The 16,226-nt window shown below is 41.9% G+C and overlaps 1 protein-coding gene across 3 annotated transcripts; it reads right to left on the bottom strand.

The window, feature by feature from the left end:
• Nucleotides 1-790: 790 nt before the first annotated feature.
• On the bottom strand, nucleotides 791-16,123 carry UFD1 (ubiquitin recognition factor in ER associated degradation 1). 3 transcript variants are annotated; one of them, XM_019486592.2, is made up of 13 exons: nucleotides 15,996-16,123; nucleotides 14,860-14,993; nucleotides 13,648-13,780; nucleotides 12,855-12,887; nucleotides 11,874-11,995; nucleotides 11,385-11,515; nucleotides 10,013-10,085; nucleotides 7,976-8,044; nucleotides 7,405-7,470; nucleotides 7,067-7,114; nucleotides 5,792-5,880; nucleotides 2,801-2,882; nucleotides 791-1,069 (listed from the first exon to the last, which is right to left on the bottom strand). In XM_019486592.2, exons 3-13 carry the CDS (start codon nucleotides 13,766-13,768, stop codon nucleotides 995-997), a joined length of 909 nt encoding a protein of 302 aa, XP_019342137.1. In that variant the 5' UTR covers nucleotides 13,769-13,780; nucleotides 14,860-14,993; nucleotides 15,996-16,123; the 3' UTR covers nucleotides 791-994. The 3 variants fall into 3 exon arrangements, with proteins under 3 accessions (XP_019342137.1, XP_014453902.1, XP_014453904.1); XM_014598416.3 differs by lacking the exon at nucleotides 14,860-14,993; XM_014598418.3 differs by lacking the exons at nucleotides 14,860-14,993; nucleotides 15,996-16,123 and having other exon boundaries at nucleotides 13,674-13,758.
• Between the last annotated feature and the right edge of the window lie 103 nt (nucleotides 16,124-16,226).

The following is a 16,226-nucleotide window of genomic DNA, read 5'->3' as shown; positions in this document are numbered from 1 at the left end:
CAACAGATTGAGGGAGGTGATGCTCCCCCTCTATGCGGCATTGGTCAGAGGAAATCAGAGGAGAGCCACTCGTATGATTAGTGGCTTCTATGCAAGACCCTGTGAGGAGAGGTTGAGGGATCTGGAACTCTTCAGCCTTCACAAGAGACATCTGAGGGGAGACCTTGTAGCCACCTATAAGTTTATTGAGGGAGGACAACAGAGAATTGGAGATGCGCCATTTACAAGGGCACCCCTAGGAATAATGGGTACAAACTAGTGGAGAGTAGATTCAGGTTAGACATTAGGAAGAAATTTTTCACAGTAAGGGTGGCCGGAATCTAGAACGGGCTGCCAAGAGAGGTGGTACTATCACCTAACCTGGAGGTCTTCAAGAGAAGGCTAGATAGGCACCTGGCTGGTGTCATCTGACCTTGGTCCTCTTTCCTGGCAGGGGCAGGGGGTCGGACACAATGATCCTGTGTGGTCCCTTCCAACTCTACAATTTATGAATCTATGAAGTTTCCTCCCATTAAGGTCTCACATCATCTAACTATGTCAGCCTTGGTTTGTCATGAACATGTCTCTGAAAATCTTGTTTGAAACAGTGGCCAAAATACAAGGAAAATTATCAAGCATAGAAGAATATAATACTATTATCACCAAGGATAGAAGAGAATATAGCGCAGTCTCCAGGACTGACTCAGCAGAAAAGTCACTGTTCCTTTGAATAAAACAGAGCTTGGTGGTTTTGTTATCTCAGATAAACCTGAGAAGTACTTTCCTTCTTTCCAGAACACAAAAGGAACCATTTCAATCTCTTGGAATTTAGTTCTCAAATGAAAATAAGAATTCAAACCAGTAACGCCACTTAAAATTAAAAAAAAAAAAAAAAAAAGGTAACAGTGTCTGTTTCATAAGAACAAAGTCTCTCTCCTCTTAACCACACTAACTAAAATCCAAATATGCTGCGTATTATTTTATTTTCCTCCCAGCTGGCTAAAGGTTCCATAACTTATGGTTTTCTTCCCTTCTTCCGCAGGGACTGACCTTCTCCTGAAAATGCAATGAACCGGCTTCCAGCCTCATCCTGAAATGGAGGAAGGAGAAGACGTGATTTAGATTTCCTTTGTTCACAACTGAGATGTACGTCTTCAGACATTTACTTCAAACAGTATTCCCTCATAAAAGCATTGATATGTGCTAAATCTCAATCATTAAAGTAAAACTTATACAGCGCAACTCACACCACTTAAAATATCCACAATTAATGCAGCCTACCATCTCCATCAGGGAAAAAGCACCAGCCATTTGCCCTTTATCTAGATTTCATAGCCTTTGCTCGCACCATATCAAATAAGCAGTTATTTCAAGTAGGTTGAGCTGTTCTGATTAGTTTCACTGCTAATACTAATTATGACCACTGCTAAACCAATGAGGCCACCATAAGTGATGGTAGGGACTTAATAACAGCTTTCATCCATCAAAAATGTTAGTATTTTAGTGACCTTCCAATTTAATAAAAGCATTAAAATCCACTGGGCACCACTTCCATTTCATATTTTCCTTTATACCCACACTAGGCAAATCTTTAAAAATCAGCTAACAAGAGAATATCTAAATTTTTCCTGTAGATTATGGGCACTAACAAAAGTTCTCCATGATGAACTTAAGCTGACAAAGGCTCAGGACCCAGAAAATGGATCCAACGGTCCTCAGCAAGAAATGATTTATCTTCATTATCAGTAAAACGCTCCCATCCTTATTCACCACCTAACATAGGGGTGACTCACTAGGCTGTATGAGCTGGATTAGTGGTGCTAAGCCAGTCCTCGGGCTGGATCGGGCCAACAGTTCCTCTCTTTTTCTCTCTCCCTCTGCCCCAGCATACCTGATCTGGTGGCCATTCCAGCTGGTCTGGGACCTGCACTCAGGACTGTTACGCAGCGCCTGTTCCAACCAGATCGAGATCCAAACTGCACACAGCACCTGTGAGCAGCCTAGGTCCTGGAGCAGGCACCACATGCGGTAGTCTGCCAGGACAGGCACCGTGTGCAAATTGGCTACTGCTTTGGCTGGACTGAGCTTCACTAAGAGCCCGTTCTGGCCACTTCAGGATCTGCACCACATGCAATGAGGGTCCAAGACTGGCTGGAGTAACCACTGGATCAGGTATGCTGGGATGCAAGGAGTTCCATCAGCCTGATCTCACATAGGTCTAGTCAGACCCCTGGGCAGCACCATGGGCCAGATGGCAGGCCTCCATTGGCTGGATCAGGCCCACATCTGACACCCTGATCTAACAGATACGAGAGAGCAAGCCACTCCCACCCTAACATGCTACCATTTATTCACATCTACTGAAAAATATGGCTGATCATCATACAATGGATAGGATACTACAACAGAGCCCTGTTTTTCCCATCAAAGATAAGTAACTGCTTTGGGTCTGATAGGAGTTACTGATATCTGTGATAAGAAGTGCTTGGAACACAATAATCCCCATTGTTGATGGATTTATCAGCAGGAAAGAGATCACACTGATCAGAAGCCAGAGTCAAATACTCTAAGGAGCACTATTTTCCATGAAAAAAATCCTTCAGTGAAAGGAATTTTCTCATGCTATTAGGAAATTATTTTGGCTGTGTTCCAGTAAAATAGTCATATTTAAAACTAGCATACTGTTCTGAACCGGTCCGATCGCAGATGGGTGGGCAGCATCACACTACACAAAGTTTTCCAGCATTTGTGGAACCCAAAAGCAATAGACTCACATGGTAATAATTTCTGTATTCAAAGGGCAAGGTTCAGTCTTACTTACCTCTTCAACTTTCTTGACTAGTGGCCGTGAGTTTCTAATGAAGGTGATTTTACCAATTTTGAAGTCATAATTGGGTATCCCTCTGGAAAAGGAAGATTGAAGTATTGAGTTAAAGAAGAAACCTTTGCACCCACTACAGAGGAACACATGTAATGAACAATAAAAGAAGGATCCTTGGCTTTTTTTTTTCCTCCTATTTGAATCTCTTTCTGACTTCTTTGAATGACTGTCATCACAATTGTCTTGTAAACCAGGGGTGGGCAAAATATGGCCCACGGGCCATATCCGGCCCGTGAAGGGGCTTTGTCTGGCCCATGGCAGGTTCCTCAGTTACACCTGGCCCAAGCATTGTCCTGCAGTGGCACGTCTTATCGTCCCCTAGGCACGCAGTGGCACTGGGGCGGCTCCACACTGGACTGTCTTTCCAGGCAGCAGCATTTGCTGGCCCCAGCCCCACGGTACTGGCAAGGATCCGTGCACAGCCCCACCCTGCCCCTGCTGCAGACTTGCCTGCTCACACTGAACAGCTGCAGCAACAGCAGTGCCAGCGGGGCAGAAGCATGGTAAGTACAGGGGAGAAGTGGCCCCTCCCCTTCAGCGCTGCCCAGTGCTTCCTGCAGCAGCCATGCAGATCCCACACTGGGCTGCCCTGCATCAGCTCTGCGCTGCCCCGCGGGACAGCCCAGTGACAGCAAAAGGCAACCCAGCATGGGCTCTGCGTGGCTGCTGCAGGAAGCGCTGGGCAGCACTGAGGGGGAGGGTCTGCTTTTCCCACCCGCACAAAGCACACTTCTTCCCCACTGGCACTACTGCTGCTGCAGCTGTTCAATGTGAGCAGGTGAGTCTGCAGCAAGCGCAGGGCGGGACGAGGCTATGCACGGGTCCCTGCCAGTACCACAGGGCTGGGGCCAGCAGCTGCCTGGAAAGGCAGTCCAGCACAAAGCTGCTCTGACCCTGCTGCATGCCTATGATGTGCTACGGGTGGGTGGTGCAGAGCAGGCTCGGGCTGGGTCAGGGCTGTGTGCAGGTCTGGCTAATCAGCTCCTGCTGGGATCAGTATGGAGCGGATGTGGCATGGCGCTGTTGGCAGTGGCAGGGAGGCTGCAAGGCACACAGGCTCCGGGCTGTTGCAGAGCAATATACAAGAGTAAGACTTCATGTTGAGCAATCACCTCTATATACATGACACACACACACACACACAAAATTAGGACAAAAAAATATTTAAAAAATAAAATTAAAATATGTTATTTTGGATGTTAGATTTTTAGTATATAACTTGTTTTTTTTCCTAGTTCATAGATTTCATAGACATTAGGGCTGGAAGGGACCTCGGAAGATCATCGAGTCCAGCCCCCTGCCCAAAGGTCAGGAAGTCAGCTGGGTTCATAGGATCCCAGCAAGATGAGCATCCAGTTTGCTCTTGAAGGTGTTCAATGTAGGCGCTTGAACCACCTCCGGTGGCAGGCTGTTCCAGACCTTGGGGGCTTGGACAGTAAAGAAATTCTTCTTTATGTCCAGCCTGAAACGGTCTTGTAGTAGTTTATGACCATTCGACCTAGTCGTCATCCCTTGGGGCGCTCTGGTGAACAAATGGTCCCCCAGATAATGGTGGTCACCCCGATAAACTTATAGGTGGCCATCAGATCACCCCTGAGCCTGCGCTTTTCCAGGCTAAAGAGCCCCAGGGCTCTCAGCCTGTCTTCGTAGGGTCTGCTTCCCTGACCTCTGATCATGCGTGTGGCTCTTCTCTGGACTCTCTCAAGCTTCTCCACGTCCTTTTTGAATTGTGGAGCCCAAAACTGGACGCAGTACTCCAGCTGCGGCCTCACTAAGGCCAAGTACAAGGGGAGAATGACGTCCCGAGATTTGCTTGAGAAGCATCTATGGATGCAAGCCAGAGTTTTGGTCGCTTTACTAGCCGCAGCATCGCACTGCAGGCTCATGTTCATCTTGTGGTCAATGACGACCCCCAAGTCTCTTTCTTGCATAGTGCTAGCCAACATAGCACTGCCGAGCCTACAAGGATGTTCCATGATGGCAAACCCCTTTCCCAAAAGGAGTACTTCTGGGGCAAGAGCAGGGACTTCCGGTGACAAAGGTCAGCAGTTAGGGGGTGGGACTTCTGGCACCAAGATGGCAACCAGGGGGCGGGGCACTTGTCAAGGGCTGCAAGGGTAGCCCCACCCCTTGACATCTCACTAAAACTTGTGAAGCTGCCCTCCTGTCGTAATAATTGCCCTCCCTTGTAAACACATCAGAGTCTGGACACAAAACTATTAAGTGCTAAGCAAATGCTGCCAAGAAACAGAACCTCCAGTGAAGAACTGACATTTAAAATGTGTGCAGCCATGCTCCTTTGCCATGTCTGCACTTTTCAAGAAGGTTCAATTTTTCTGCTAGTGTTCCACATTCTTACACCAGTGAGCTGCAACCCCACATTTTCAGAGGACCATTTCTATTATAACTGAGAATTTTGAATTACATTCATCTAAAATCAAAACAAGACCACAAGATTTATCTGCTCAATTTCAAAAGCAAAGGAAGTTAAATGCTTGCTTTAGACTAGCGGTTGGCAACTTACAGCTTGTGGGTAAAATGTGGCCTGGCAAACAATTCCATCCAACCCACAAAGCAATTGGCAACAATTCAGTAGAGAAGAGAAATTGGTGACAATTCAGCAGCACGGAAAGCAGTGACTAGGTTGGAAGCAGTGGCAGCAATTTAGTGATGGGGGAAAGTGGCAGCAGCTGGACTGCAAGTGGCATTCTGTCTTTGGAGTAAGCTGCGCTAATTTGGCCTGCCACTCATAAAAAGTTGATGACCCCTGAACTTTAGCCAGTTAAAATAGAACATTTTTTACTTGAACAAACACATGTGAAAAAAATCAGGATCTCAGTGATATTACAGTAGCAGAACAACATTTTAAGAACGATTCACTCTGCTTTAAAGATTTTTTTACCTGTTGAACACTGCATAAAATGGACTAACCTTCGAATTTCTCCTGGTTTAATTGGCGATGGACTAGGCTCAACACCTTTCTTCTTGCCATCTAATCTGTTTCCAGAGCCAGAGAATGCCTACAAGTGCATATAGTAAATACGGTCAGTTCTCCTTAAGTTCCACTTTACAGCTACTTCAAATTTAAGCTGCACATAAAGGTATATTAAATAAATAAATAAATATGGCTAGAACGAGCAGAGGATCAAGATTTGGGCTCCTCTACTGGTCCAGTACTTGTAATCTGCATTGCCATGCAGGGAACTGAAGTGTTATTTCAATTCCCACGTTCTAGATCCTCCTAAGCTGACATGATAGAGGGCACCTACTATCACTGGCTACCACCTCTCCACCCACTTGCATGAAAATGACCAATTATGAAGGAATTCTTACTTGATCCTCCGGATTAACCTTACAGACTCTATTACTTTATGTGAGTACCTGCTCATAAATCACTGCTCACTAATGTAAAGAATTTGCTTAAAGTGGCTGAATCTTACAAAAGCTCCACATCCTAATACTACAACAGCATCTAGTTGTTCTTATTCCACCATTTCAATCTATTTTTAATTAAGGGAACTTTTTGAGTCCTTAATATAAATATAGTTACTGATATACGAGTCTCCAAGTTGCTAAACAATATATATTATAAAAACAAATTTTGCTTCCCTAGAATATGCTCTTAAACATTACTCTCATTAAACAGAGCTCATTTACCACAAATGATGTTTACTGCTGCACCTGTATTTTGTACATTCCCAAGGGAATGTTTCTTACAGAAAGAATATACTATGCAGGATCTCTCTTAATCAAAGGATTATATATTTTCTTTTGGTGATGGTCACCTGGTGATGGCTCTTGGGAACATCTGCAAAAATGGCTCAGAGCCTTGTCTGAAGGCAGGACCTGTAATGGTGAGGTGTCCTTGCAACTTATAGTTAAATCAGCACCTGCCATTAATAGAAGCACCCTTCCTTCAGCAGAAATGGACATTTCTGACAGATGGAAAGCCTGAGGCAAGCACCTGCATAAAGTACAAGCCAGCTGGGGAACCTTAACAGAGAAGAGCTGTGAAGCCCTAAAGACTAAGACAGGACCCACAGAGCTGGTGAGGCAGAGTCAATCTGTTTGTATCTTTATTTGTTAGGTAATAAAGAAAAGCACTAAGCAGAGGGATTGGAGTTGTGCAGGTGTCTGAAACATGGTTTCATATTCCCTGGTTAAAGTTCCTGCCCACCAGTTTACAGACAGAAAAAGCAGACTTACACGAAATCCTATGTCACTCACATATCCACTGTGATCTGCTTCGACATCCTATTCAAAAGAAGGAAAAACAAGTTGCTTCATAAATGGTCCCATGAAATTCCTAGCAAATAAATTTACAGATCCATGTTTTAATTTTTGAAATAAATCATTTGAGGCAGACCATCTACCACAGAATGGAATTGGGAAGGAAAGAGAGAAAGCAATACACTTTATGGCCTGGAATCTTGATCTATCGAGGCTTTTCAGACTAATGTTTTCAACAGTGATCTCTGCTCTATAACAAACAAGGTTGGCAACTAAAAAGAATTTGCTCTGGAGAACAAGATACATTCACTCACTGCGGTCTCCTCATGCTGTGTATTTCTTTCTGGTTCTTTGTATCCCAAGGGTGCATCAAAATCCACCTATTTTTATAAGAAGAGATTATTTGTTTAAATCCAGTAACTCCTCATTTTTAGATTTCCGTGTCATAACATTACTCCCAGATCTCTGTAGACTGCCACTCTATTTTGAACTACAGATAATTTATCTTTTAAAAAGTTCAGGTAGCAAATATACTGAAAGTGTGGCAGCTTGGACCTCTGAACATGCTTCTCCAGCGCACAATGTAAATCCACTGCCAGGGCAGCACAGAACACAAGCTGCTTTGACCTTCAGTCTTAAGGGCTATCCAACAACCAGTACCTTTCATGACAACATAAAATACAAGTGCCAAAAAGGACGATCAGAAAGTTAGATTTAAAGGAACCATCTCACTTGAGTCACCTGAATATGCAAGATCTTTTCAGACCAGCTAAGATGCATGGGTCAGTGATGCACTGACAATCCTCCCATGATGAAACACACTGTACTGATCAGCAACCCCTTCTCAAATGGCGAAAGAAATCCAGCCACAAGACCCTGACTTACATTCATGTCGCACTCTATGATGGACACAGCTTTATCAGGTTTGGTTTCCATCACCCGAAGTTCATAGATCTGAAAAAGTAAATCACATTATGAAGCGGTTTTCTTTGGTGTGCAAATTAAAGATCAGACACTTGGGTGAACACTTCATTTCCGAGAACACTTCTTTCAATGGACTATAAGTTGTTCAAGAGGAAGGTCTGCCTCCGTGTTTCAACAAAATGTAGTGCAAGGCCTCAATTCAGAACAATGCTTCTGGAAGCCATCACAAGCAACAGTATTCCAAAAAGGCAGAATTTTATAGTAAAGATTAGCATTTGCTTCTGAACAGAGCTAGGCAGATTTATTTTGTCAAGGCCAATCACCTGGTTCTACATCTTCTGACCCTGTTTTGAAGCAGCAGCTGCAAGTTAGAATGAATATTGTTTTAATTTGGTGTCTTGTCTTTGTTTTGCGACATGCCCTTCTATAGTTTGATTACTACGTTTTATCTGATATGACTTATGATTAACCTGTATATCAGCAGAGCCGAGCTAAAAGCTGGAAAACAGGCACTTTGCCCAAAAACACAAATAATATTTAAAGAGTTATTCAATAATTTTAAAGAAGTTAGGTTTGGGTTCATTGGCTTCAAATACTTCTCATTTAATTATAGGTAGGCAGGAAAAACAGCTGCTCTGTGGCAAGTGCCTGTGTGCACGCCATTACTCAGTGGTAGTTGAGGTAGTTTATCCCTCGCAGTAAGTAGGGCAAACATGCTCACTGGCAGCTACCATGGTCACTAGTATGTTAAGTCCACAGCCTAGCTGACCTCATAGTAACTTGTTTGTATGCCATATAAGCAAATAAGAGGTAGGTCAGGCTTTTTCTTTCATTTTTTTTAAATTACAAAACTCATATTTTAAATTAAGTCAGTATGAAATGTCTAGCTTCAGTGAATTTCCCAGTGGCACCCCCTGTCATGTCATTTTAATTATTGATTTAGGTAAGAGACACTTGAGAGCCCATTTTTCACAAGTGGCCCAGTATGACAAGATATAAAGCTCCTATTAAAATTAATGAAAGTTGTGGCTGCTCAGAATTTCACGTGCTCTTCCTCCTCTCTTAGCTTAGATCTGGAGGGTTGCCCTTGCTCACCATCTTCTGGTTCAGTCTGAATTAATCAAGGAGGATAGAAACCTCTCACTGTTGAGGTCAGGGCCTTCATATGCTGCAGCTCCATTATCTGCCTCTTCTGTAGATATGCGTTCCAGAAACTGATTTTGTTTTAAACAAAAAAGTAATCATGGTTGCTAAGCATGCCTTAAATACCAAGAACAGAGCCTCAACAAGTACAGTTTTGTTTGCCAGAGACTATAACTAATCTTAATCATAGCTCAGAAAAGAACAAACTGATCCTTTTTTTGCAATAAGGATTTGATTCTGAAATCAAATGACAATACTTTTAGCACCAACATAATTTCATAATTCATCATTCAAATAATGCAAAGTTTCCAGAAAACGTCCTTATCCCACAATCCCAAATGATTCAATACCTGCTGAGGTTGCCAATACACTCAGCTACTTCAATGTCCAGCTGCCTAAAATGCCAACTTCTCCCATAACTACTTGCAAGGCAGCCATGGAGAGACAATGCAAAAGTTTGTGCCACATTAAAACGTGACAGCATAAGATATACGGATACAATACCAACATTACCTATTGATCGCACTATTCACTGTCAGAAACTAATTTAGGTGATATCAACACAGAATTCTTATTGGTGACTGCACATTTCGATTTATGGGACTGCTTCCCAGATGCTTCTCAAGTCCCTGTTTCAGAGCTCTGACATCTTTTCTATTTGGAACGATCTGTTCCTGACCATTTAGCTTCCCCAGTATCCAACTATCTGTGAAGATTAAGGAAGCACAAGTGCCCAGGTGCTGTTTTGATTAGGAAAGTGCTTATGCACGTGAGAAATGGGTATAAAACCAGAACTGATTTTCCATTTACCACAGAGATGTATTTAGATACTGCCATTTACATTACATACTATACCTTCTCATTGTAGTTGATGGCAATTACATCCCCAGTGGTTAGACAGGCAAAGTTTCTCAGTGCATTCTCTAATCTTTGCACTATGTTAAGATAAAAAATATACTTATTTTCTGTGTAGAATTAAAGTAATATAACTTGCATTTGCATTCTGCAGTGGTAGGTTTTCCTAACAAGCAGGCTTAAAAAGTTAAGTACCATGGACAGCTGTCCAAGAAGCATTAAGTTGTAAAGCATCTCTTATAAATAACTTTCGAGATGCCTGATAAAGATTCTCTGGACAGTAAGCCAAGACATCCATTTCCAGCTATAATGGGCTTCCCCCCCCCCACACCTTTTCTTACTCATTCAGAACATCCAGTAAACAAAGGCCAGGACAGCAAAAAAGTAGAGAGATTGTCTCAAGTTAGGCTTTTGAAATCAGTGGCCTGATTCACCAAGTACCAAGGAATTACATATGTACCATTACAAGGAAAAACTATTCCTCATCTTTTCTTGCCCATTGGGTCAAAGGCTGCCTGAGCAACAGTTACAGCCAGTTAAGGCCAACTACAGGCAGTCATCGACTTACAACATTTTGAGTTACAAAGTTTCGTACTTACAAGGTTTATAAATTGACACCCTGTTTCAACTTTCTGACATCAGTTTTGACTTTACAACGCTTGATCTGACATGACATCACATCAGCGAACAAGTTCGCTGCGTCACCCATCTCCCTGGAGAACATCTGTCCAAACTTCTTTGGATACTTTCTTTAAGAAAGCAGACAAGACTCCAGAAAAACCTACAGCCAAGACTCCTGAGAAGACTCCAGCCAAGAACCCTTCAAAAAGTTCAGCAAAGTCACCTCAAAGAAGTCCTTCCAAATCAATGTGATTGCTATTTACAATATAAATGCATTAATGTAGCTATATTATTCATCTATAATTGATTGAGTACAAAATTCTGGGTTATTTTTGGTGAAAACAGGGTATTGGGTCTTGGTTCAGGAACCAATCCCCATTTATAACATTGTTTCCTATGGGAAAAATGGTTCTGAGTTATGTTTTGACTTAAGACGCAGTTTTCAGGAACCAATTATGTCGTAAGTCCGAGGACTGCCTGTACACAAGTTAGCCTTAACTTACCTGGCCTTTGTTTAGAAGACTGCATTCATTTCATGCCATACTTTTTACAGGCAAGTCACAACTTTTCTGATCATTTGCTCTACTGCTACTAGTTTTTGAGAAGTAGCAACTATTACCTGGTGTTAGAAATATACAACCAGTACTTGGAAAGCTGTTCCCAGCTTGTCCTCTCTAATTATGGGAAAGAAGTATAGCCACAGTCCCAAGCCCCTTCTATTATTCTATTAGGTATTCAGTGAAAAGGATACACAGCTTTGGGATTGGTGATGTCAAGGAAATCTGGACTCTGTGGTTGAAATTTGGAGTAAGTAGCTACTTGAAGATTGACACTTTCTACCTGCACCAGGCCGCCTTCCTCCAGCAACAAGTTCTGCATCATCTGCAAACAACGATGCCAAGAATAATATACTATATACAAGGATCTAGGCAACAAAACCACATCATTTTATATGGAATTTCCCCAGGGAATATACAAATATAATCGGGCTTTATGCCCTGAAATCCATACGGTTGCATTGGGCTTCATCATAGCCCTGTACCTCAGTAACAACACGGTATACACGCCACAATCTACTTTGATTAACTTAAAGCAAAGCTTCAGCTGCAACCAAGATGCTTGAAAATGTTATTGTGCAACAAGGATACAATTTCAGCAAATATTTTACTTCAATATTAAAGCAACACACCACACAAATCCTATTCTTTAGTTTATGCCAGTTCAATGAATGGCAACTTACCCAGTGTGGAAGATAACAAATGCCCTCATCAGCTACAAACTCCAGCACTCCACAGTGTGTCATTCGATCTGAATTTTTATTGGTTAGCTTAAACAACATAGGATAGGTAATGTTAAGTCGACCTGGTGAATGAGAAAAAATACTGTTTGTTATCAAACAAACACAGTTACAGGATGCACTAAGGCTATACATTATAGCAAGCTAATATCCTAGTATTGGATGGTTTAGCCCAATACCCCAGCTCCACAAACAAGTCCAAAGATATAAAACAGACATAAATATATTAAACTACGATTCTGCATTTAGCCTTTGTAAGTGCCTCTCCAATGCGCCTCTGGAGTGCAGGATGACATGGTAAAAGAGTACTACTGTACTAGCACTGAAACATTGTTCTGTTCTAGCTTCAATCAGCTACAGAATATGACTTATAATCTTCAGTTGGATAGTGCATTAGAGTTTCTCTAGACAAGTGGTGTACTGTACTAAGGAAAAGATAAGAGCCCTTAGCTAGAAAAAAGAACAAAAATGGTCAAAACACCTGTCTTCTGGGAGAACTAAATAAAGGGAACAAACGCCTCATTTTGTTGAATGACCATCCTTTTTCTGCCTTTCAAATTAACTTTGTGAATTCTCATTGCCCAGTAAAACCGAGCCAGCAAATAAATGGAGTTATTTGTAAGCATAAATGTAAAGGAGGATAAATTACTTCATAAATATAAACATTCACATTATGGTCAAGCAGCTGTTGGAAATTTTACAGTCTGCCTATCATTTGAGCAACATGTAGACAAAAACAAATGACTTCGTATTTATTATCTTTTGCTGGATGTATTGTCTAAAATGTTTTGTTTCAATATGGGATCGCCCGGCATGTCTTGATTTAAACCAGACCTTAAAGAATATGCAAGTCTGTTACTTGACTAAGCATTTATCACAGCCTTATTGTCTGATGTTTTTAACTGCAGAATAAAAATTACTTACTCAATTGATCCAAAGCAGACGGTGGCATAATTACTGCAGAAATTAAACAAAAAAGGTAAAGTAAGATTAGGAACAGCACAGCTATGGAAGACAATATAGTATACAGCCTTATCTTTCCTTTTTGTCAGGCAGCACATCACAGTGGTACTGACTTCAGAAAAGTAATTTTTCAAATTACAAAAGAAGTTAATCTAGACAAACAATATTCACTAGCCCAAAATGTATATTTTATTTTGGAGACACAGGTGAAAGGAGAATATAAAAGTTTTATGGGACTTAATATTAATAAATATGCTTTCCACAAGTAATTTTTTTTTGGTTGGATTCATTCATTCTTCTGAAATGGGGACAACTCAAACATCATGAGACAGGACTGACATGACAGCCTGAAAGTAAAGCGGGTATATCTATTTTCTTTGATCAAACTGAGTGAGCTATCAAGAAAGTAATAGAGGAAAAGATTTTTAAAGCTTATGAAGTTTACATGACACATTATTAGGGATAAGGAAAAACTTTTGTGAAAAAAATAAATAGTAGATCTTTCCCAATTTATCTCTACGTAAATTAGTAACAACCCCAGCATCAGTTAACTTATACTAGTGTTGGAAAACATGATTTTGAGTTATACAGTGCCCTTGTTACTCAAGCCACAAAACCAACACATACACATGTGCTTTTATGCTCGGGGCCTAACACTGTTTCTCCAACCACTTTCTATAAACAATACTAATGAACATTATCATTCACATGTAACCTTCAACAATGTAGTATTCAAAATAAAACATGCACATACTCTTCCCGCCTTTCTCCACATCTGACCTGTCATTAGGTCCTGCAAGCATGGACACTGAGAAGCAACGATATTGAGTTGAGAAACGGTTCTGGAAAACTCGGGGTATTGGATGATCAAACATGTTAAAAGAAAACTAGAGGAAGAAAAAAAAATGACGAATATTAGCAGCCACCATCATACTAAGATTTCCAGCCAGTTGTTCATCAAGCCAAAGCCATTGTGATAAATAATGTGTACTTATTTTTCCTGAGACCTAATATGTTCAAGAAAGGTACACATAAAAATACAACACAAAGATTAGTTACATGCATGTACCAATGAACTTATGAAATAGGATAGTGGAAATTCAGCTATGAATTATTTCCACAATTGCAATTTGACTGTTTTTACAAACTAAAGCAGAACAGACTTCAGTTCCAAGTTAAAAATATACATGCTAGAGATCATTGATTTGTACAGTGCTGTAGCAGTATGCTGTACAGATCTATCAGTGTACAATCAACAAGGAATAAAGTGGCTACAATTTCTTCTACATTATTCATCACAGGACCAGCAGCTTTGCAAATGTACATCAAGTTCATGAAAAGAACACTAATCCTGACCAGCTACATTAAGAAATTGAACATCTGATAAAATGATGAACACTGCATTACGTTTCCAGAGTGCCACACACAACTTAAAAAGGTATTAGAAAACAGATTAAAAGATGGATCAACAAAAATAAAATATGAACAACTTGGAAAAAATAATGCAGATGGTAAAACTTCAGACCTCAAACGAGCGAGTTATGCACATGCTTCAGTTTCCATACACACATTATTCTATTAAATTCAGTGTAGCTACTCAGCTGCATAAAGTTAAGCATGTACTTAAACATTTCCAAGACTGTAGTTTTAATGATTGCTTCCTAAAGACACTAGCAATAATACAGGATAATTACAATAATAATTATATGAAGAGTAATTAATAAAGTTAAGCAAGTAGCAAAAGGCTCATTTTCTGGGACAGTTCAAATAATACTTAGAAAATGAAGTGTAGGGCGCTGTTAGGAAAGACTAGCCATTTTAACCATTTTTCCCCATTCTTCAAGCTCAGACAATGTGGGGTACCAGGTTTAACAGCTTCCCATATCCTGAAAAATTCTTCTCTTTGTTTCTTTTACAAATCAAAATACTAACTGGATACTCAGTGAAAAAGCTGAACAACTTTTACCTCTTTCTGGATTTAATATCAAGTTCTCAGCCACACTTCTAAACTGAAGAAATTAGAAATAACCATTGTAAGTGCTCCACACTAACACTGCTAGGCCCATAGCCTTCAGGCTCAGTTTATGCATCGTCATCTCTCTATGGGAAAACACGCAGACATAAGCCTTAAATGTTGGTGAAAGAATTTCACTCGTTCAGACCCAACCCCGGGCACTGCCCTCCTTTAGCAGAGATGTGGTTAAGCCACATTAGACTGAAGTCAAGCAGAAGGCAGAGCAGATCTGGCACCTTATAAACTAAATTACTGTTGAGAGGCACAAGCCTTTGGGAGCCGGAGCTCACTTCATCAGAGGTTTCATCACATCATCATCTGATAATGATGATGAGCTGAAACTCACCAAAGCTTGTGAAGTAACTCTTTGTGCCCCCCCCCCCCAAGATCTATAGCTAGACAGATAGATATCTATATATCTTTATACACATAGATATATGTTTCTGTGTGTGTGAATATATATATATACACACACACATACATGCACACACATACATATATCTATATTTATATATGTATATCTATATTTATACATATCTATATTTATATACACACATATCAATCTCTCTATATATCTATCTATATTGATTATAATATAATATATATAAACAGTGTGTGTGTGTGTGTGTGTGTGTGTGTGTGTATATCTGGAAATCTCTCACTCTCTAGATGTCTGTATGCTTTATGTATTGAGAGAGCTACAGCTACCTATTTATCTATAGATCTAGATCTATGAGTTAGTCTCTAAGGTGCAAATCTACCCTGCCAGGCACTGTCCCCCACTGTAGGCAGGGTGGTCTCCCCCGGCCCGGCCCGGCCCCTCCCAGGGGAGGCCGGGAAGGAGGCAAGGCCGCGAGCGAGGAGCCTGAGTAGGGCCGCGGGCGCGCGCTCCGGGAGGGGAAGGGGCTCTTTTTGGAGCCTTTTCCCCTTCACCCCTTTCCCCGCCGAGCCGGGGGGGGAGGCTCCGCCGAGCCTCGGCTGCCCCCGAGCGAGAAAGGCTGCGGCCGGGCCGAGGGGCGGCGGCGCCTCCCGCCCAGGATGACTCGGCAGCGCCGCCCCGGCCCGGCCCGGCCCGGCCCCGCGCTCACCATCGTGGCGACCGCGGCTCCGGCTCCTGCGGCTGAGGTGTCCGCGAGTGCCCGGGCAAGTCAGGCTACGCCGAAACGTCACCCGCGGAACTCCTTAGACGCTCGAGCCCCTGCCCGTCCGCACTACACTTCCCACAATGCCGCGCGGCTGGAAAGGCACAAAAAGCCTTCATGTCCGCCATTTTGAGTGAGGGCGGAAGGAAGAACCGCGCCCGACTCGACCTCAACAAC

The sequence above is a fragment of the Alligator mississippiensis genome, chromosome 10, assembly GCF_030867095.1.
Source record: "Alligator mississippiensis isolate rAllMis1 chromosome 10, rAllMis1, whole genome shotgun sequence".
Classification (NCBI taxonomy): domain Eukaryota; kingdom Metazoa; phylum Chordata; order Crocodylia; family Alligatoridae; genus Alligator; species Alligator mississippiensis.
The sequence above is the reverse complement of the archived record's forward strand: the minus strand, read 5'-3'. Positions and strand labels throughout refer to the sequence as shown.